Genomic DNA, 22,894 nt, shown 5'->3' with positions numbered 1-22,894 from the left:
TATATATTTTTCCAAAGGGTTGTTGGCACGAATGTCCCTGCATATAAAGCACTTATCAAAGCGCCTATTGAAATAGTACAAGAGACAGTTTCATCTACGGGATTACAACACTAGATATAAAATACGAACATTTTCTGCAGTCGAGTGTGTGATACGTCAACCCGATTGGTATATGCTGTTATACGTTTTGGCTGATGTTTTCTAGAGGCTCTGAGCCGGCAGAGGAGGAACGTACAGCAGATTTTGCTCGAACCTTTCCTTTACCTGCGTGCGAGAGCAATAGGATTGTGCGCATGAATGGGCTGTGCGATGTTGTCTAATGCACGAACGCTGTTCTAACATTAGCGGAGTTGGCACTCCTCGAGAGCATATACGATGGGATGCTGCACCTCAGTGCAATAGCAATGTGGTAAAGTTTTAGAACTCGTCTCAGTCGTTGACTCTGGGATAGCAATAGGCAAGGTACGGTTAACGAGTGGGCTATACGTTTAGGAAATGCTTAGGAAGATGAGTACAGAATCTTTTGTGGATCACCTCATAGTGTCAACAATACAACACCGTTACTCACTCATCGCAACTCGTAACTTCGTAATTCGTACTCTACTATATGCTGTGTCTTCTGTAGTTATGTAATGTTGTATAGCGTCGTTATTGTCATTGGACACTTTGTATTTCATTGCACGCGGTGTATGTCACCAGCCTTCCACCCACATCGTGAATGACATGCAAATAAGCTTTCTGTAGAACACCATCAGCTTTACCGTACCTGTTCAGGGAAAGTTATAGCAAAGCTGAACACTGTAAACTGGCCCTTTTTGGTGGCTGGCTGTTACTTGATCCTGCATAAAGCCGTCTTGTACCGGGATATTTTTGTAGTTTATTGTACAGCACACGATAAAGCACGTCTACAGCGTGCCGCACAACACCATTTTATTCCAACACTCCAAATAAATGTTCATCAAGTATGCACCACTGTTGAGATAAACGTGATCGTAACATAGCCTAGGACGCGATGTAGTACGGCCAGTAGACAAAGTTGAAGAGCAGAAACAGCACAGGAAACGCAACGCGGCTCATCTGGTCGATGCGTTTGGCCCTTACTTTCACATTGGTAGTTGAGCTCTCGACGAAATTGCTCACCTCCACATGACCTTTCTTGTCTTGAGTAAGGCGAGCCTTCAAAAGACCGTTCGACGCATCGGTGAATACTCAATCGCCCTGTGAACACTCAAAACGACAACGTCCAACAAGACACGATGATGTCCATATGCTTACCTCAATGCTGTGCTTCTCAACAGCATTTATTGACACCTGAAACAATATTCCATCCATCAACATTGCTTGACGACCTCGAAGACCTCTTTGACCCGTTTGACCTCTTTTTATCGAAGTATCTAGCTACACCGCACTGAAGAAATGTACTGTAAGGGACACAGTTGTCTAAAATCAGCACTCCGTGGTTTATCTCATCTCAAGTCTCCAGGTGTAATGAACATGTGCAGCACATGGTCCATCTTGAAATAAAATATTGACACAACACCTTCAAGCGCAACCGAGGTAGTATGGACGGCGAAGTACTGACAGGCGATTTTAGCTAACCGTGTCCTCAACAGTACATTTCGTGCTGTACCGCAGATGAACGAGAAGTATGTATACTTAGGTGCACAAGGGAGGAAGTCATCCCTACAATACTTCCGCTTAGACGCAATGATCCATGTCCCTGCTGTTATTATTTTATTTTGCAGGCCCCTGTCCTCATAAAGATATGAGCCTAATATGGGATACCAACAACTTTCTAGAGCTGTGTCTGAGCGAAGCTTATTTAGAAGTGCCCATTAAGGACTCTTTCACTTTTTCTTTTTTTTTTTGCGGGCAGGTGGTTAGCAACGCAAGTGTTCAAATGGACTCTCCCACTCATCAAACTAGCATAACAGCGCTTATCTTCATACGCCGAGATTCGCTCCCGCAGTTCGCGTTAAATGACGAACGATAAGCCACCGGCATATCCTGAACTGCGGAATCGTTTATCCATTTAACATGAAGAGCTCTCACGAGTACTCATAGTGAGTGTCGGGCACGGCATATACAGGGTGTCCCGGAAAACGTGTCATTCAATTGTAATAAAAAAACTACACCATCTAGAGTCATGCGGTCAATGGCATTTGTTCTTACTGGGTTTTTGCCACCTTCTCATGTGACTGTCGTGTAACGTAAGTTTAATTAAGTAAAGTTTTGCGAGCTTAAGTCGAAAATTTGCCTAGTAAAGGTCACTTTTTTACCCCACCAATGTGAAGAGCGTATCTAATTTAGTCAAATTAATGAGAATTGACAGGGATATTCAGGAGCTATCCCATCGGAAAAAATTGCTGAACATCATGCTCTACGGAGGTCGCACAGAATAGCGCACGATGAATTTTTCAGCGCAATCTTTGTCAGCCCGACGAAAGGAGGTTGGAAACCCAGCCCTCCCCGACATCGCAGAAAGAGATAAAACAGGAACGGCTTATCACGCCCGATTTTCGCTGGAATAATGCTTTCCCTCTCCCAATTTTAGGAACTGTTACTTTTTCTACTATCACTCTGTGGGCTGGCTTCGGAACCTCCTTTCGTCGCACTGGGAGCGATTGCGCTCAAAAAGTCATCGCGCGCTATGGTTCGATGCTCCTAAAAGCATGATATTCGGCTATTTTTTCCGATGGGATAGCTCCTGAATATCACTGTGAATTATCATGAATTTGAGTGAACTCGGCACGCTCTTCATACTGGTGGGGTAAAAAAGTGACCTTTACTTGGCAAATTTGCGAGTTCAGTTCGCAAATATTTACATAATTAAACTTGGAGTACATGATATTCACATTAGGAGGTGGCAAAAACCTAATAAGAACAAATGCTGTTGACCGCGTGATTCTAGGTGGCGTAGTTTTTTTCTTATAATTCAATGACACGTTTTCTGGGACACCCTGTATAGTAGTATGTATAGCAATTGGTAATACACAGATATAGCATATAAACAAGATGAAAATGCATGTAACTTCAGCAAATAAAACTTCCGAACTCCGACGTTTATTGTGACGGAGTTGACAGCTAGACCTACAAATCCTGCCACGTCAGACCTACACAGGGAATCAGTCATAACCGAGCTGACCCACAGGTCTCAAACTGAAACTGGCGTAAGAAATAATAACATACTAGAATATAAAGTAGAAACAAATAGAAGGTTATCTGTTCTTACAGCTCTTCATTACTGGTTAGATATGTCGGCGACTTAACGGTTATTTTTGTGTTGTAGAAACAGAACGTTTGTTCGTACATTGGCGTAAGAGATACGCGCGAACAATCACTGAATGCCTGGTACAGAAATTTGAGTCGCTGGTGCTTGGCATGGGTCAGCTTTTTCTCCTCATCATCTGATCTCATCCAGCTACACCAACGCCACCTAGATACAGAGGGCATGCTTATTGCCTCCTCTCCCTCCTTCGCTACGTGGACATAAATAGTCAGAATTCGTCTGCTACTGGAATTCGCCGTTAAGCGAATTCACGAACCGGCCAATGATTGCAGCTTACTTGGAACCTGGAGTCCTGAATATTTAGACAAAAAGTGCAACACGCTTTCCAGAAAATCAGTTTCGAGAAAGTTTGGGACCGTTTTGCGCTTTATTTCCAAGTTTTCCCATTTATTAAGCTGGGGATGTACAATCAACACTCGCAGACGACGGTGGTTCGTCTTCATGGCCACGACCGGTGAAAGTACGTTCGTGATTGGCTGGCGCCGTTGAAAACACGATCCTGATTGGCTGACTATTAGTTGTTACGTCACGTCGACGAGTAAGCTCTCTTTCTCTTTCTCTATCCAGGTGGTGTTGGCTACACTCGAGTCGCTACCTATACCAGCGTGAGACTAACAACGACAATCTATGCACGTCACCACCATCATCATTTTTAAATGCATCCTTTGAATGTGCTACTCCAGCTCCCATCACCTGCCCCTCAGGAGAAAATAGATTCCCTTTGGGAAGTAACATGCATTTTGTGAATTATACGTAACGGCTTTCTTACTTGAGGATGATGTCGAGAGTCTGGCAGCCTTCTCCAGAGGTAATTGACGAATGTGAATTCCAGAAGAGCAGCGAACACGAATGAGGTGCAAGAGCCAATCCAAACGTCCATGGCCTTGACGTATGAAACTGGTGGAAGATTGCTTTGAATTCCGCCTCCCTTGGAAGAAATGGTGAGCAAAGTTGTGACGCCAAGAGTGACCCTGGCCGGAATGGCATCGACATCGAGCCAAAAGGACACCCAAGAGATGACCACGATGAGAATGGTCGGCAAATATGTCTGCACCATGTGGTATCCTAAAGACCTTTGCAGATGGAAGTCTGCCTTTAGACAGCTGTATTCACCTGCAAAGCGTGCCACGCGGAACAGTCGTTATGTAACTTCAATTGACATCAACCTTGTTCTATTCAACATTTAAATAACGTGTTACACTAATACCAACCCAAGTGGTTTGAAAGTGCGATAATTTCCAAGCCTATAGCGACAGCCTTGTAGCAACACAAGTGCGCAGAGATGATGATTATGTAGGGCTTCTGAGAGAACGTTTTTGTAGCTTATACTAGCCTTCGGAGCTTTAATTTGTTGTGCCTAAAAAAATTCAATATCTAGAGGACGCTCAATACCAATCGAGCAACATCTATCATCAGTGTTTCCTATGCATTTCAGGTTTCCGAAGAAAGTGTTGCCTTAGGGAACTGCATATAGAGTATAGAGAACTGCCTTAGGCTCCAGGTGATAATGCGCCACGACAGAAACGAGCGCAAGAACGCTTGCCGAGCGTATATGGAAATGTGTGAGGTAACCGGAAATAACCAAGTTGTGCGCTAACGTAATATTTCAGAAGTGCTGCAGAGGAAGGCAGTCCCGCCTCCATCACCCTCTGGGTAACTATTCCGTGACACATTTTCATTTCGACATCATGCAAGAAAACGCATGGACGAGCTCCTAAGTCATACTTAATTAGCATCCTTCGTGAGCTGATGCACGAAAAGAAGTAGTACTTGCGAGTAGAACACATGGGAAGTTTTTTTTTTCTTTTTTGGGGGGTGGGGGTGGGGGTGAGGATTTATGTTAGGATTAACAGAACATATCGGGAGACGAGTTCAATTTCCCCTCTGTTTTTCTTACAAACAAACAGACAAAAGTTTGTTTGGTGGAAGAAGAAATGTTCAACCCCCAAGTGACGCAACATATGATGATTTACATACTCACCGATATGAAACTTTTCCTTGCAAAGTGACGTATTGACTCTCTCGATCTCGAACTGCGGCAATTTTAGATTTTCGAAAAGTATCACAGGCTCTTTGTCCGACCACCTCAGGAGTAATTCTTCGGTAGTCTTCGAAACTGCAGAAAGGAAGGTGGTATAGTAGCATACATAGTGCGAAAAAAAACGAACTCGTTCACGAAGAAAACGGGTTCTGATTCAGATTCATTATTCAATGTAAAAATCGCACTTTTCGGTTGGTCGGAACTGCGTGTTCGCACCAAAAGCGCTAAAAGTGGACAGAAACACTGTGATGTCAAACAAGGCAAAGGCAGGGATGAGCTCTCTAGAGTATTTCCTAGTGCCGTAGTCACAAGGCAGTGCAATATGTACTTACACGAAGAAATCTCGATGCTGCAAACTTGAGAATCCATAGGGTACCGGTAAAGATCCATCATACAGGAAAAACGGAGCTTCAGCCTGCAAGTTCAAATCAAGCGACATTGTACTGGATCACCTATATATCGGGGCGACCTCACGAAATTTGCCAAACTAATCTTTGCTCTATCACACCCCTGCAGAAGCAGCCTTCGACAAGGTGGGAGGTAACTGTTCTGAAGCTGCAACACACAAACAGTCGAACAGCACACAATCGTCAAGGTGCTCAAGAACATGAAATGTACACCTTCCATGATGCTCACCAGATGCCACTGCCTGGTCCTGTGTTGTATGGATGCGTGAATGACTTATGGGGGGGGGGGGGGGTCTTTTTGTTTTTATTGAACTCGGGCAACTCCAAGTTACTCTTAACCCGACTAAAATTTTAGAGTTGCGGAAATGGTGTCATAACTCTCCGGCGAAAAAATAGTTAGAGTCACCCACAGTAACGACTCTTCTCTACTCTGCTTCTAAGTAGGGTAAGCTGGGGTTATGACGACATACATATGCGTGTGCGGCTTTGCCGTCTAGATACACGACAGGTGGTACTGTTCTGCTTGGTCTAGACCGTATTTTGAAAGCTTTACGTTTTATGTTGGCTTAGGAAAATGTTCCGGTGTTCCCCTTGTGACATACTAGAAGATTACTACCTAGATGGAAGGTTGGATCAAAACTGCGGAGCACTTTCAAAACGTGCGCGTGTCTGCATCAAATAGTATTTTTCAATTGTGCAGAATGGTTACACAGCACGTGGTTAGAATTTCTATGGTCTGACTTTTTGGGGAAGGCACTCGAACTCCATATGTCGTAAGCTGGACTAGATGTACATTATTTACTGCCAATCTGTACGCATGTCTGATGTAAATATTATTGGAGTGCCACAATTAATTCTGCGGGGCACGTTTGACGTTTGATTTTGTGCCTCTGACTATAATTCGCGAGGAATGAATGAAGTTATGCATCTTTTACTGTGGACTGCTTGCGGTATAGCACGTGAGCAGGGGACACAAAAACGAAAACACACACACAGAAAACACACAAACACACAAAGGATAACAACTAATAGCACTCGATTTCACTCCGAATTACACAGATTTTCAACGGAACTTGGCTGTAGCCCCCATTCTTTTTCCTGAATGCCCATTCCAATTTGGTGCAATGCAGCGCTCGAAACTTCCACGTCCGCCAGGTTGCAGCGGTGAGTAACTCCAGTCGTTCGAAATATCCTGTCGAAAGTGGCTATTCTAGGATACGTCACGCACAACTCGCGGGGTACTCGAGTCGAATATACGAGAGTGGTTCCATAAGTTTCCGGCCCGAGGTAGAAAATGCGCGCGAATTTGAAAATGCGATTAAGGACGCGTGACGCCATCTGTTGGAGGGCCGGAGCTCCACCTTCAACCCTCTCCATGCTTTTGTCGGTCGAAGAGCGGCATTTCAAAGAGCCAGGGTGCACTCTTCAGTTAAAATGGAAAAAATCGAGTAGCGCGCTGTGATAAAATTCTTGACAAAAGAGGGACTTTCGCCTACAGAAATTAAAGCGCGACTGGACAACGTGTACAGAGAAGCCTCTGCGTCTTACACAACGGTAAAAGACTGGGCTAAGCACTTTCGAATGGGGCGAGAGTCCATTGAAGATGATCCACGCAATGGTCGTCCAGTGGAAATGGTGACACAAGAAAATTTGTCTCTTGTCGAGGAGGAAGTGCTGAGCGAGAGGCGTCTGAAGGTGAAGGAAATCTCAGAGAGGCTGGGGCTTTCCAAAACAACCGTTTTTCGCATCATCGGCGAGGTCCTTCACATGAAAAAGGTCAGTGCGAGATGGGTGCCACGACTTCTCTCGTCAGTTCAAAACCAACAGCGCGTCGTCTGTGCCAAATACTTTTTGGAGCTCTGTCAAAAGAACGAAGAAGAAATATTGAAGTAAATTGTCACAGGGGATGAGACTATGGTGCTCTACTATGATCCCCTTTCGAAAAAGGAGTCGATGGAATGGCGCAAACCAGAAGAAGCACCCCCAAGAAAAGCCAAGGTCACACAATTCACAAAGAAGATCATGGCAACAATATTTTGGGATTGTCACGGGATCTTCCTCATCGATTTCAAAGAGAGGAACACCACAGTGAATGCGACTTATTATGCTTCACTCCTGCACCGACTGCGAGACGCCATCAAGGAAAAGAGGCGCGGCAGGTTGAGTCGAGATGTCCGGTTGCTCCAGGACAATGCCTCTGTCCGCACGGCTTCTGTTGCCAAGGCTGCACTGAAGGTGTGCGGCTTCGAAGAAATCCACCACCCACCCTACAGTCCGGACTTGGCACCGAGTGACTACTTCCTGTTCTCAAACTTGGAGAGGGATCTCAGAGGACAGAAAATTGAAAACGATAGTGGGGTGCAAGAGGCAGTTTTCCAGCATTTTGCGGACAAAACTTCGGACTATTTTTTCAAGAGTATACGAATGCTGGTTGAAAGGTGTCAAAAGTGTATCGAAGTTAAGGGTGACTATGTCGAAAAGTGATACACTTGTTTCGTCTCTGTGACTATTAAAAGTTGGTCGGGCCGGAATCTTATGGAACCACCCTCGTATATATATATATATATATATATATGTATATATATATATATATATATATATATATATATAAATTATGAGAGAGCATTAGGAGAGAATGTGAAGAGAGAGCGTGTTCGTTTTGTTCGTTAAATGGGACCCTTTGAGAAGTTATCGGTAAGTCGCGCTGGTGTAGCGTAGTGGTTGGAGCACGTGACTAGCAATCAAGATGTGCGTCGTTCGATTACCGCCGTTGTCGGGGGTTTTCGACGACTGTCATATTTCAATCTTTCAGCTTTCAAGAACTACACGGTGTCATTCAACAAGAGTTCTTCACTGGTAATTTCCGTCAGCTGAACTTTTACCCTCATTTAATTTAGTTCAGTTTTGCTCATTGCCATTGCCACCTATTTGCAGTCATTGCCACTGCCAACATGCCATTGCCACCTCTCTGAAGAGAGTGAGCCTGTAAACAAACCAAGGAAGCAGCAGCACTTCAGGGATAAAGGGACACTGAGACCGCGATATTCGTTCGCTGGGTTCTGTCAGAGCAAATGAATAAAGCAGTTCGCTTTAGTATGTGGCTCGCTACAGTTGATTTCTACCGCCTAGACTTTGAACGTTGGGGCACGACGTCTTTGATTGCAGTGTAGTTGTTGTTCAACGTGGGGTGGTGTTCAACCAGTTCAACCAGTTCAACATGCATTGCTCTCAATTAGGCGACACGCGATTGGTGATGCTTGCTTCGTTTCACTGAGAAGTAGTCCACCATTGGTTACCATTATGGACGTCGCCGCCATTTATAAATTTTTTTTCACGAATCAGCATACAGTTTACTGGTTGACGATGTATGATGTTAAGGTGCCTCTCGCTATTCCTCGACGAATTTCTGCGCAAAAGGGGGGGGGGGAATATAGGTTTATTGCAAAAGGTTTCGAGTACGGACACACTCGTTAGGGTTAGCGACACATGTATCATACAGGTGTGGTTATTAATGTTGCTGACAGAAAAATTTAGAAGTGTGGCGGCAGCTTAAACTCATCGCGGGAGAAAAATGAATCTCAACAGTATATTTACCTGAGCATGTACAAAATCTCTCCGCTAGGATTAATCCTGACGAGCACGTTTGGAACGGTGACGTACTGAAACTCTGCGTGCTTAGCGTTGGCGAAGAACACTTCGGGTTTCCAGATCATCTGCACCAGCTTGGGATCATTAAGGTCCAGCGGCCTCGACAGAGTGGACTTTGTAAGTCGACTATCGATCCACGTTTGCCTTAGATAAAGGTCCACCTCGTAGTCCTGCAGGAGAAACAATCCTGAATTAGTGTATTATCGGATTCATCAGAAAAAAGTGGAAGCGCTGACAATACATTGAGAGGTATATGACGTGAAATCACCTTCCATCATCATTGTTTTGTATGAATGCTGGCATGTACCATCGAATTATAACTAACCCACGCTACCCCTCTGTACTGCTTTGCCTGAAGGGTATAAATAAATAAATATGCATATATTAGTATTCTCTCATTTGCATCTAATCAGCTATCCGTATGATTTGATGGCGAAATACATGTGGACAACGCGCACGATTCTTGCAGAGAGGTTCCAACGGGGGGCTCCCAAGCTCCTCGGGTTAGTAAAATAATGCGCCCAATCCAATCCGGACGAAACCGCAACGCAAGCCAACGAGACTGTTGACTGTGCTCGAGTTTGTACCGGAGTGGTCCCAAATTGGTGCCGGAGTCTGTACCGACTACAGAGTATGAGTGGTCGGGGAAGGCCACATACACAAGTGTGACATAGAAACTATCGGAAATGGAAATTAAACGCACTAATTCTGCATGAGGCGAAAATATTTTCGTTACCTTTACCTGATCCCGAAACGGAAAGAAAAATACGCTGAGAAAACGGAAACCGCTCCCGAAAATCGTCTAGAAACAGTAATGGAGACGGAAACGAAAAACTGAATTTCTTAGGTACCGGAAACATTACTATTACTAACACTAAACATTACTAACATTAACATCGTTACCATTATCATAACTATCATTAATATTAACATTATTATTTTCGATAACGAACTGTTTGTATGTTTGTAAGAAAAAAAAACAAGGAGAAATAACTCTATGATAACTCTATGATAGAACGAACTCTATGATAACCCGTGGTTTACGCCGCAGCGAGATCTAAGGGCTGACCCAGTCCCGTGCATGCGCATGCTGGATGCACCTCGATACAAATATAAATGCTTATATGCTAAATATAAAAATTTATAAAGCTAGTATGCTTTAGGTGTGGTGATCATTGAACATTGTGGATGCCTTCCCGTTGTCGGAGTACGCGCCGCAACTTTTTACTCAACTTAATGTCGTAAAGGATACGGCGAAAGTTGATGTCGATTACAAGAGTCTCGCTGGTGGGAAAAAGAAACTGAGACCAGAAGGACTGTCTCCGGATATCGAATGATATTTGGATATAGTGTTATCTATTGAAGTGTCTATTGGTAGCTACTCCAGGAACGCTTGGAATAAAGCTGACCCTCAAACTGAACGTATACAGTCTTCGCGAGGCACCTGCAGTGTTGTTAATCTGTAAAGGTACGTTCACACTACATCACTGAACGCCGTGAGAGTAGCTCACGACGGAGATGCCGGAGCTTGAGTACAGTTCGAAGAATGAAACGGGTCAGTTTTTGAAGTGGAGGACGGTATAGTGTCGGCATTCCCAGCGTTCGGAGCACAGTGTGCGCGAGGGGTCGCGAAAGCCGTAAGCGGCGAATGAGTTCCCCGCGTTTGCCGCTTTCGACGATGTAGTATGAACATAGCGTGACTGCCTGAGCATATGTCACTGAAAACGCTCCCGTAACAACGTGCGACGTTTAGAGCCTCAACATATGACCTGGTCCTAAAGACAAATCTCAAATGTTTAGTAACGGGAACTTGGAGCACAATATGGTGGAGAACTTGGAGGACTTCCGCCGGAACACAGTGCGTTACTCTCCTTATCTAGTCTGAGCGTTGAGAGGCTAGTAGTCTGATGAGTCGCTGTAGACGCAAAAAATAAACGTGTTTAAAAGTTGGCGCTGCATAGTTCACTTCATGTTTCGGAATTTTTTTCGGATTTTTTCTGGATTTTTACAGCCTATATATATCCGCCGTCTGGTGACATATTTCAGTCGATGGATCTCTACCAGCTTCCGCGAGGCTCTTCGCGTTACCCAAAAGCGGGAATAGCAAGTCGGCTGCTGGAGCCAGGCTAACCTTTCCCCTCTATCGTGTTTTTTTGTTTTGTTTTGCAATAAACCTATATCCCCCCCCCCCCAAAGCGCCCATCTATATACACAGAAAAGAAGAAGCGCTTCCTTGAAAGTCAGCTGTTAGGGCAAAGGAAACGTAGACACTCGTCGTAAGACGACGGAGGAGCAAATTGATTATTCAGGACATCGTTCTGGTGCACAATTTAGAGCAATGCAGAAGAAAAAAACTTGTAGTTTATTTGGTTTTGCGAACGTATTCCCATAAAATCAGGACGCAGGTGGCTGTGGCACGCAAGGTTCCTTTGTTATCTATGAAAAAACAAGGGGGGGGGGGCGCTAGGAAGACGTCTGTGTGTGATTATGCCACATTTCTTCTTCTCCTTCTTCTTTTTTCCCCTAATGCTACGTCTCTCTCAAACCTCTGCAGTTCATTCGGTACATCCATACTTTAAACCGTGACACCGCAGCAACGTGCACGATGCGGATCAAACGCAATTTGTCGTGTATGTTTCGGTGTTCTTGTGTCTCAATGTTTTAAGTATGGATGTCCGTCACCACCGATTCGCTGCTTCCTCGCCGCTCTATCTTTAAAACTCATCTTCCGACCCCCCCCCCCCCTCCCCCATAACAAACCATTCAGTTTCTCATTTAATTCACAATATCCTTTCGCTTTTGTCTCACATTTTCAAATGATGAAATGATTTCGTGGCTCTGTTATGTGATGCACTAGTGTCGAAGCCCAAGAACAGAACAATGATCATGTAGTATCATGGTGATCAAGTATGTAAGTATGTGTATGTATGTGATACGTATGCCAACTAAGGTGTGAAGTAGCAGTTCATATTCCGTTCTTGAGTTTAACAAATTCTCCTTTAACACCTAGTAATAACGAAAGGAAGCGCTAAAGGTACGGCAGAGTTCACAATTCGGCAGTAATTCTCAACAACAACAACAAATAAATCGTGACTATGACCTGGGATGATTCACCACTGGAAAGCAGTACACTGCTCCATTACATGCGTAATTTTAGATGTGAGATATGAGAATGAAGTCAAAGGTATGTCCAAGCACAACAATTGTACAGTAATTCTCAATTTCTTTCCGAGATATGGCAATGTAAGTATTTCGTGGCGCATATTTCACTTTAATAAATCACAAAATTCTACGCCAAAATTCCCGCTCTGTGCGTGGTACATGCTGCTGGCAATGTGGGAGGCACAGCTTGTCGATATGTATTTCACTGACATTAACCGATAAGAGAATAGGGTGACTTTTCACTATTACTAGCTCTAAAGTTCTCTTAACGGTCTCACAGACTATTCGACCGCTGTACTTCGCTTTTACGCAGTCATGCCTTCTCCTACATTATTTTCCAGTGAAAAGGGACATTTACAGGACGAAACCAAAGTTTACTTTAGTTAAGAAGGTAAAGAAAAATATGGACATGTTAGCCCTGAAAGAAATCATGAATCACGACAGAATCCGCACGAGTTAGAACTCTAACGTGTCCTATTACCAGTTCCTTTGAGAAAAACGAAAAAGAAATCGTGGCTGCAGAGCTCTCGCAGTTCATCATTCCTTCACAACGCGGGTGAGCTCGCTAACGAGCGCGCTTAAGTAGTTCACGAAAGGTTGCATTTATATGACGGTAGCAGTGAACATTTAGTTAAGCACGAGATGGGTACCGGGCAAAAAGTCTCGCAGCAGCAACAAGATTAAGTTTTTCGGTTGGCATTACCCGAAGGCACAGCCGTATATCGCGAGTTAAAATTCGCTGTGCTAAAAGAACCACTCTAGGATATACCATTCGGCGTCCGCTCCTCGTAATATTAAGTTTTATGTCCCCCCCCCCCCCGTTTTCTTTAGTCTCTTAAGATTCCAGGCCATTCTTCGTGCAAATTATGCATACGATCACTTAGCACCGATGAAAAACAGCACGGAGACAATAGAAAATAAAGAGTATGAAAAGTCAACTTTGACGCAGATGGGTAGAAATCCAGCGAACCGGTAGGGAAGTATTAAGGGAATTGTCTCATCGAGAGCAGCCGATATTTCGAACAGAAACTGTTCTTCTTCTGGGCACCGTCCTCATTTTTGGCATGGTATATGAAGGGTTAGGTATGACCACGACCTACTATATACTGACACGACCATAACACTCGCCGATTTCACTATGGAAATGATGGATGACGATGACCGGAAATGACGTATTATGCGCCGTGGGCCCGTACGGCGGCGCTTTTAACGAGCCCCATTCTCACCTCCTGACACGATCGGCCCAATCGCGGACACGGAACGGGGGCTCCGGCGCGGACAAGGAACGCGATACTCTGTACACCTATTTAGTGACCCCAGGCGAGCATTCCGAAAGATAAGGAGGTTAGTGGTTACGCGGAGAAATTTTCAGGGTAGGGAAAGTGTTTTTTTTACGCACAGTTTTTTTACGTCTCTGACGCAGTCATCTGAACACTTCCCTATATGCATCCATTAAGTATATTCCTGCTGAAGAGAGCCAGAAGCCTGCACAAGCACGTTGAGTAATCTGTTTGGTACTCATGCAATCGTTGACTATCACACTGAGGGTCATGCGGGTAATCAACAAGGAAAAGCTGGCTTTTCGTGATGCTCATGACAATAGTTCCCGTCACACGGCCCCAATCACCACTGCCACAATAAACTTTTGTTCCCTTGAGCCATTGAAAGAGTGCTGTGCACCCCGCGTGTGGGATGCTATGAGTCTTCCGTGTTCAGTAACACAGTATTGCCGTGATATATTCAGTCACAGATTCTCAAGTCGATCATGTATATCTCAAGGCAAGAACGGGTTCCATGCCATTCACCCCCATAGCGTCGCCGCCCACTTGTGATATCCAAATGTGTAACGATGGTAGTGCAAGCTCCGAATTAGCAAATGCCGTTTGAGTGAGCCGTTTATTAATGTTAGAATCCCCCTCGGCCGAAAAGGCAGGTCTCCCCCTGCGACTCAGCTACATGGTACTTTGTACGTACTTGACGATGTGTGCGTATCTTTTTTTAATTCCGTGTTAGGGCCGCGGCTGTGAGCGGCGTACAGATGTGGATAGATGGAGAGAGGAGAGCAGGAAGGTGTGTGCATGCTTCACGCCTGCAGCTCTGGTAATACGAAATGGGTAAAAACCGGCACTTTAGTTTAGAGAAGACGAATGTTGAATTATTAGTTCAAACGGGATCGCATCTGCCTAGGGTGTCGGAGCGAACCGAAAACCGGCACCGAAAAATGAAAAAAAAAAAAACGCTATTTCGGTGCGAACCGGAACAGAATCGAAACCGTATACGTTTTTTTTTCGCTCAGGAGGGAAACCGAAAACTTTGTTTAACGGTTTTCGGTTCAAGAAAAAAAAAACCTCGCCGGTTTGGACTACGAATAGGCGAATTAAACTGACGTCGTATGTTCTGAAGTCATGTCAGGGATACTTTACGAGGACTACGGTTACGGTGGAATGTATGTCGGTATACTATGACCCTTAGGCTCCCTTTGTAACGTTTTACCGTTCGCGCACATAGACTTAGAGGTACATGTGACCGGTTGTGACTCTCTACCAATGTGCCGTAGTGTTCGTTTTAATTTCATCCGCCCAAACTCTCCTCAACTAAACAACGACCCAAGGGGGCTGCGTAACGGCTTCTGTATCGGTAATGTCGCGCAAGGCGTCCCTTGTCTGAGAGCAGCGAAGTTGAATACATTTAGGTATCCGCGAGGGCAAGCGCGTGCGAAGTGGCGCCTCTTTTGTGGACAGGGCTAGAAGAAAAGAAAACGGAGCACGGAGCCGTCGAGCGCGTTTGTGAGTGAAGGTGTTCCTGGATTTGCATCGTACTCATGCGGTGATGCTTGTTAGCTAGGCAGCAATAACAGACATTCGGATGGGACGCAATCGCACCAATCCAGCAAGAAAGTACTTTACGTATTACATCACGACAAACACGTCCGTCTGTATCATGCGCTTTAAGAAAGGAGAAAGTCTATTTGAACAGACAGTCACCTACAGGATCCAGGAGCTACCAATTTCACCGCGGCCTCTTAATATTAAATAACATGTATGCGGAATAAACGGGTTTACATTTAGCAACATTGATTTTTTTTTCTGTGAATGAATATGCCCACCAGAAGCGGAACCGGTTCAAACCTGTATGAACCATTATTTTTTTGCTCCGAAGCAGAACCGGTACCCGACCGTTTATTATCGAACCCGAACGAAAACCGGAACGAAAGACGCTTCGTTTCGACACCCTGGATCTGCCCACTCTTGTGAAAAATGTGCATGAACAGCAAGAAATATAAAAAAAAACATCCACAGGAAGCCTCGGGAAGACGCAGAACTCCGGACAAATCTCAAATATGTCCATAATTGCAGCAGAAACTCTTAAAATCAGGAAATCTTCGGAAATGGTTGAAAGTGACCAGATACTAGGGGTAACGTTCAGCTCATCCGCCACCAGTTATACTTACATGTAATAATGACATCGGAAACATGGCGTCACATTACATTCGAATTAGCGGAGGTTGTAGTGCTCGTATCAAGCAGGTCGAACCCTGACTGTTGGTAGCCCTGTCCCTTCTTCAACGTAGCGTTGATTTATTAACCATAAGAGTCTCAGAGGCGGCTCGTTTAATAGATCGAGCACAACAATCGGGCATGATGGCGTGTTGGTCACTGCATTAAACTTGACAGGAGTTGTCCTTTTATAGGCGCCGAACTGGATTTTAGTAAACACGTTGTAGTAGTATTTTCGCATTCCATCTGGAATAGTTGCTGACCAGCGTATTCTGTCAGCGCGGAAGCACACGCGCACGCACGCACGCACGCACGCACGCACGCAACAACAACAACAACAACAAATGAAGGAGAAGTGATGATGACATGGGATGTTTTCTCGCACGCACGCTCTGGGGCGCGTTCTTGGCCACGATCGCTTAGCGCGTCATTTGGCGAGGGTGACAGACGACGGAAATCTTTGCGTCGTTCGTCCTCAGTGAGCGTCGTCTGCGAAGAAAACATGGCGGAGCTCTACGCATTTTTCGAAGATGTTGGCGTGCGTGAGGACGAAATAACAGGCGTATTTCGTTCTAACAGTGACGCATTCACCGTCCTGTCAGACGATGCGTTCATCAGGCACTTCCGGCTTTCTAAAGAAGCAGTTCGAGAAGTCTGCGATGCCGTCAGGGAAGACTTGAAACGACGTATGTATTGCTTTTCATTTATTCATGGCGAAGTGCTGTCATTGTATTGCCTCTACGCGGTCTTCAACATGTTAAATATCGCTAGAGCGAGTAGAGTAAGAGTAACATATAGTAAAGTAAGGTGGGATAACTTCACTGTGGATAGTATCTGTACTCACAATCGTAACACTTGCAGCGCAGCAGTGGCGATCCACCACGCTTACCGTCGAACAAAGGGTGCTCATGGCACTGCGTTTCTACGGGACCGGGGCCTTTCTTGGTAATATAGCTCATGAAGAATATTTCACCACGACCAAGGGCCCTGTCTCGGAGTCTCTACACGCCGTCAGCCTGGCTGTGATAAAACATCTCGCACCCAAGTACCTGCGCTTCCCACAAACACCGGAGGAGAAGCTGGCCGTGAAACGTGGGTTCTACGACGTTGCAGGCCTGCCTGGATGCCTTGGTATGTTGTAAAAGAACGCTCAGGGCTCAGGTGAATGTTATTACGACCTATGGGGTCCCTATTCACGCAGGTGCAGTCGACGGCACAGCGGTCGCAATCATAGCACCCAGCACCAAGGATCCACGTTTCACTGATGGCAATTATTACAGCCACAAGGGGTACCATGCACCTAACGTGCGGGGGGTACGTGATGGGAATCATGCTTTTTAGAATAGATGATTGGTAGCAATGTCGCTATGGTAAAAAATATCAACGTTACTGTTCATGCACAGATTTGCGATGCTAATCGCAGAATCCTCCACCTAAATGCACGCTATCCGGGGAGCTGTCACGACGCTGCTGTCTGGTCAATGTGCAGGATACGGCAGAGGGCTTCAGTCCTGTTCGACGATGGGGAGTGGCTGCTCGGTAAGTTCAATGCTTGTGGGCCAAATACACACACACATATATATGTATATACACACACACACATATATGTAACATATCATTTTCTTCAAAGGAGATCTTGGCTACCCCCTTGAGCCATGGTTGATGACTCCATTCCGGGCTCCGGCATCAGACAAAGAAGTGGCATATAATGCAGCTCACAGCAGGACTAGGGTTCGAATCGAGCAATGCTTCGGAGTGCTGAAAATGCGATTCCGGTGCCTGCAAAGGTACCGCACCCTTCACTTTGCACCAGACAGAGCCTGCAATATCATCACTGCTTGTGCTGTGCTACACAATATGTGCATTTCATACAATTTGCCTGAGCCTGCAGAGGAGCCTGAACCGGCAGCTACAGAACATGACAGTGCCACAGTTACAGTGACTGAGGAGGAGGGTGAACCAATCAGTCGAAATGACTCCTTCATATCACAGGCAATGCGTGTACGTGAGACAATTGTCAACAGGTACTTCTAGCAGCCTGTCAAGAAATGTATATACATCATCACAACTGCTTTGTCGTTTGTGCATCACCTGTAATTGTTAGTGTGTGCTTTGAGAGCAGTAAGTCTTTTTTCACACTTTACAGCCTCTCCATTTTCGTTTGATTTTCGCAACTATGGTTGTCACAAAAAGTTAGAAAGTCTTCTGTTTGTTTCGCTAACATGCCGTTCAACTGTGTTCATGCTAGGGTGGCCAGATGGTTGTTGAGCCACCTTGTGTTTTGTTTTTGCACCTACTGTTATGTATGTCAATATGTTATGCCATTACTTTGTTGCGTTGGGTCCATGTTTAACTTTGCAGTTGTACACTTTAGCTATCAGTATGCATTGTGAATTTTGTTGCATCATTTCAGCCACGGTAGCACCTTATCTCAGTTCGAGTTGGATAGCCTTGCATACCAAACTACTCAGTTTTGACTTCAGTTCACAGCTCTATACATTGCATGTTTATTTCTCTATTTACATTAAATTAATGTATTATGTCATTGGACAGATCAGGGTGTGAGTAACTGTGCACAACAAGCCAGGACCCAGGAAAAGGTCTATTTTAAAGAAATACGCTGTAATTGTGTGGAAGTCAATCAGTGAAATAGCAAAAGCAGAATGGTATTGATAAATATGTTTACTTCTCAAAGCTGTGCCACCTCATTGATGAGCATGCAAACGGTTTGGTCCACAACAAGGACTGGCACCCTCCTGCAGCTGGGGCGACATTCTTGTGGTTTCAGCACCTGAGGATCCTTGTGCAGGGGTTTGCGGTCTAGTAACATTTGTCACTGATGCGTTGGCCCAGCAGAAATCTGGAACCTATATTTTATCAATTTCGTCTTGGTCTTCATATGTCGCTTTCTCTGCACCGTGGTTTCAGAGAGATCTTCACCTAGGATGTCCTGTGTGGGCCGAGGATAGGTCTGCAAAACAGCACTGTGTTACATAATGTGACATGGTTTATGTAAATCTGTTGTAAATGGGTAGCACATGTATAGCATCACATATGTGCGAGTCGACATTGTCGATTCTTGTTCAGTTTCTCTATTTAAATACAAATAAAAATGTACAATGAGCACTGAGCTGGTACCAAGTACAAGTGCCTCTAGTCCTTGTCCACATACTATTCGATCACAGCAGTACACATACCTTTTGTGTGGGGTGCGTGAATAGTATGTCCCTCAGTTATTTCACAGGTCCGGGAATTCTTCCATATAGGCTAGGAGCTGCATTTTCTGCGCTTCGCACTTCGGATATCACCATTTCGCTTCAGTTGCAAGTACGTTGATAACACATTTTTCTCGTATTTAGCAGGTGTAGCAGCCGATATACCACGGCTGGATACTTACTGTCACATGTAATTAGTAAATTTACCAGGGTGTAAAAGAACTAGCATGTTTTTGTTTCAACAAAGGGTATCCGGCGAGAACGGCTTCACAAAGATAGCAGACGATTCTTGGAAAGTTCTCATTGGCTGAGGTGAAGTTGCGGTTTTATTGTTACCAAATTACGGTGCCAGCTCTTTGTCGGTGGGTAAAATGCAGCTACATTTGACAACAGAAGAAATGACATCCAATTCAGGCAGAAACAACCATCATATCGATAAGTGTTTCTAATTTTCCTAGCTAGAAACAGGCGTCGGGTAGCGAGAGTAGCGTCACGAAAGCGTCCCGGATATGGAGAGCGGAAGCGCAGCAGACGACGACGTGTTTGAAGGGCGTTCTTGGCTACTTCGTGCATATCGTCATCTTCCCAGCGTCGCGGTGACGGTGACGAACAGCGCTGACGGCTGCGCTGCGATGAGATGGCCAAGAACGCGCCCCAGGTCGTGCTGAAAACTGCGACGTGGTGGGTTTGAAGCAAACCACCAGCTGTGCTATCTGACGTTTTTCCTGGGAAATTTTCTCACAGATTGTCCTATCGAATCTTCACAGTTCCCCATGAACTCCGTGGAAGGACACATACTAAGCCGGCCTCCTATCTTCCACTTCTTCCTGCTGTCCTTTCTCCATATGAAATTGAATTATGGCAGTTCAAGTATGCAACTGGGCGTTGTGAGACTCGTGTTTGTCCTTGGATGTTATTTGCCTCAACCCCTACGGCGCTTCTCCATCTGCCCGCGGCTGTACGCCCCTCATAGCTATGCACATATGTTTCGAGGCGCGAACACGGAATAAACATACAACCATACGGTTGCTTTCTAGTGATGCAAAACTATCGATAAATTGACTACGATGGTACTATCGACAATCAACAATCGCTAGTACTATCCATTCTGCTATGGATAGTACTATCCATGGTGTTGAAAAGCTACGATAAAGTTTTACGACAATTGAATATTGATAGTACTGTTCTTTTGTTTTTCTTTACAGTCGATAGCTAGATTTGGTTCTCACTATCGATGCTTTCGTTCTCGTCTTCCTTTTCGCACTGGCACAGTGACAACAAAAACAGAATCACGTGCGACACAAGTCCTTTCTGTTGAGCTGTAATGTATGAATGATGCACGGCAAGCAGCGAAAGAAAATGCGCATCGTAAAATCGTACGCAGTCACGACACTGCAATGCCAGTCAATCGAGTGCAGAGAGTATCACGTAACATTGAGGATGGTTTCAGTGGCATGAGAAGCTCAAGGTGAGCGTCGGAAGGGAAACTGCTCTGCGTTGTATTGTGAAACTTGTAAAGGAGTGATGCATTTTCTTTTTCTATTTTTATATGCTCCCCAATAGTTTTCCGATAGCCGACTATCGATTGTACAATCCATAGTTTTCTTACTATAGACAGTGGACTATCGATAGTATTATCGATAGTTTTCCGTCACTATTGCTTCCTCTACATTGCTGTCGTTTACAAACGCTTCAAGAATAGTGCACGTATTATATTGGTGTAGTGATGTATTAATAGAACGTAGAAGAAATGCTACTTTAAACAAAAGATTCGATTCGAAGCTTTGGCTGATATTTCTCATTGACATCTCAGGGCGTCTGACGTCTTGCATTGCAGGCCAAGATTTCATTGTTCCAATATATAAGGTAATTCTTATCACTAAATTGCGGAAGAGAACGGAAAATAGCTTGAAGTCCGCAGCAGTGTTTATGACTAGCAAGTTCTACGTTCCCGTGCAGAAGAACACATTACGTGGAATATAATTAGGAGTAGGTTTACACGTAATGTGAGTCAGCCCATTTGTATGGCGACATGCTGCACGTGCCGCAGGGTAGGACAGCGGATAATTTCGACCACCTGGGGTACTTTTGACGTGCGCCGGAAATCTCCGACACACTGTGCTGGAAGCAATGTTGAAGGCCATATCGCCGTCTGACATTAATGAATCTGAATTACAAAACTTTCGAAGGCCACGAAAGTTTTGTAATTCAGAATCATTGATGGCAGACGGCGATATGAAAGCAATGCGGTGGTGTCATTGCGCTGCGGATCGGTTTGCGTGCCGATGTAGCCTCTTGATGCGGTTGGCGTCGTGTCGTGCTCATTCTGTCTTCGTATTGTTTTTACGCTATATGCCTTGCAGTCATGTAGCCTCATGCAGCTCCGTGGGAGATTGTGCGCCCTGGGCCCACTTCACGGAGTAGTATGCCAGAAAAGTATACAAGTAGTGAAGACATAGCAAGCTGGTTAGTATATAGCCACTGAAAACGCGGACCTCGGAGGCAGCGTCGATGTAATGTAAGATGTAAGATAGTTGTAAGTAATGTAAGAAATGTAATGTAATTGTAAGTAATGTAATGTAAGATTTTTTTTAGTTTGATTGAGTTTGAGTTTGAAGAGTTTGATTGTTAACTTGACAAGCTGAAACGTACCGATTCTGCAAAGCATATCAGCACTTAAGTCGATAAGTTGATAAGACAATAAAGAATGGAAGAACTTTTTTTTTATTCCGTGTTAGCGCCGCGAAGCAACTGTGGCTATGAGCGGCGTACAGGTGTGGACAGATGGAGAGAGGACAGAAGCAAGGAGTGGGGGCAGGGGGTTAGTATGCGTCTTGGACCGACTTCAGGAGAACTGCGCCGACATTCGTCTGTAGAGCCTTCGGAAAACCTAGGGACAACATCAGACAGCACAGCCGGTGGTAGGATTGCTTGCGAAAGAAACAAAAAGGAAGAGGTGGCTCGTCAGGGCACGATGGTGTACGGAGCATTGGAAGGTTCCCTTGAGTACCACAGTTGTCGGCTCATAACGAAAACTAAAAGTAAAATCTCAAGGGTTAATATGAAATCCAATGGAAGGCTCTCCACATTCTCACAAGGAGAAAATGCCAAACTTTTGTAAAATTTTAACTGCACTGCAACTTTTTCGTAAACTAAGCGTCACACCAGCTCATTCTTCACTCTCAGCTCTCATTCGTGTACTTCCGGCGATGACTGATAAAATCTATTGGCTCCATGCTCTTTGCCATCCTCATGACGTGCTCGCATTATTTCTCCTCATTATCATAACGTGCTGTCAATGCTACCTTACTATGCGCCCGAGAATCCGCATGGGAGGAGCAGCAATACGAATTTTCAATGTATACCGTAGGTGAAAGCGAGTTTAGCACGTACAGAGACAAACTTCTACTGGAAATGAGGGTAACTGCATATGGAAACGATAAAAAAAAGCACAAACAGACGTGCACCGTTAAATCGATACCCTTTCTCCGAAACGTTTTTTTTTTTACTGTGTTCTCCTATTTCGTATGCAACTATCCTACTCAATACTGTAGTGCGCCGAACGACGACTTCTGACCTTCTACGCGCGTAGCGCAGCTACATGCCACTCATTTGCATACAGAGATGGGGTTCAT

General features: G+C 44.8%; 2 protein-coding genes across 2 annotated transcripts in view; one reads left to right on the top strand and one right to left on the bottom strand.

The window, feature by feature from the left end:
• Positions 1-863: 863 nt before the first annotated feature.
• The window catches only part of LOC135383984 (glycine receptor subunit alpha-2-like), a 147,074-nt gene continuing 125,043 nt past the window's right edge, over positions 864-22,894 (bottom strand). Inside the window, exons 4-9 of the mRNA XM_064613259.1 lie at positions 9,332-9,555; positions 5,663-5,745; positions 5,271-5,405; positions 4,059-4,402; positions 1,276-1,311; positions 864-1,176 (exon numbers count right to left, since the gene is read on the bottom strand). Coding sequence (XP_064469329.1) covers positions 1,003-1,176; positions 1,276-1,311; positions 4,059-4,402; positions 5,271-5,405; positions 5,663-5,745; positions 9,332-9,555 — 996 coding nt within the window. The 3' untranslated portion in view covers positions 864-1,002. The remainder of the gene's footprint in view (positions 1,177-1,275; positions 1,312-4,058; positions 4,403-5,270; positions 5,406-5,662; positions 5,746-9,331; positions 9,556-22,894) is intronic.
• Positions 16,547-17,385, top strand: LOC135386437 (putative nuclease HARBI1). Its single transcript, XM_064616346.1, has 3 exons — positions 16,547-16,730; positions 16,906-17,175; positions 17,246-17,385. Exons 1-3 carry the CDS (start codon positions 16,547-16,549, stop codon positions 17,383-17,385), a joined length of 594 nt encoding a protein of 197 aa, XP_064472416.1.

This window comes from Ornithodoros turicata, chromosome 2 (assembly GCF_037126465.1).
Source record: "Ornithodoros turicata isolate Travis chromosome 2, ASM3712646v1, whole genome shotgun sequence".
NCBI lineage: Eukaryota > Metazoa > Arthropoda > Arachnida > Ixodida > Argasidae > Ornithodoros > Ornithodoros turicata.
This window is presented reverse-complemented; position numbering and strand designations above follow the sequence as displayed.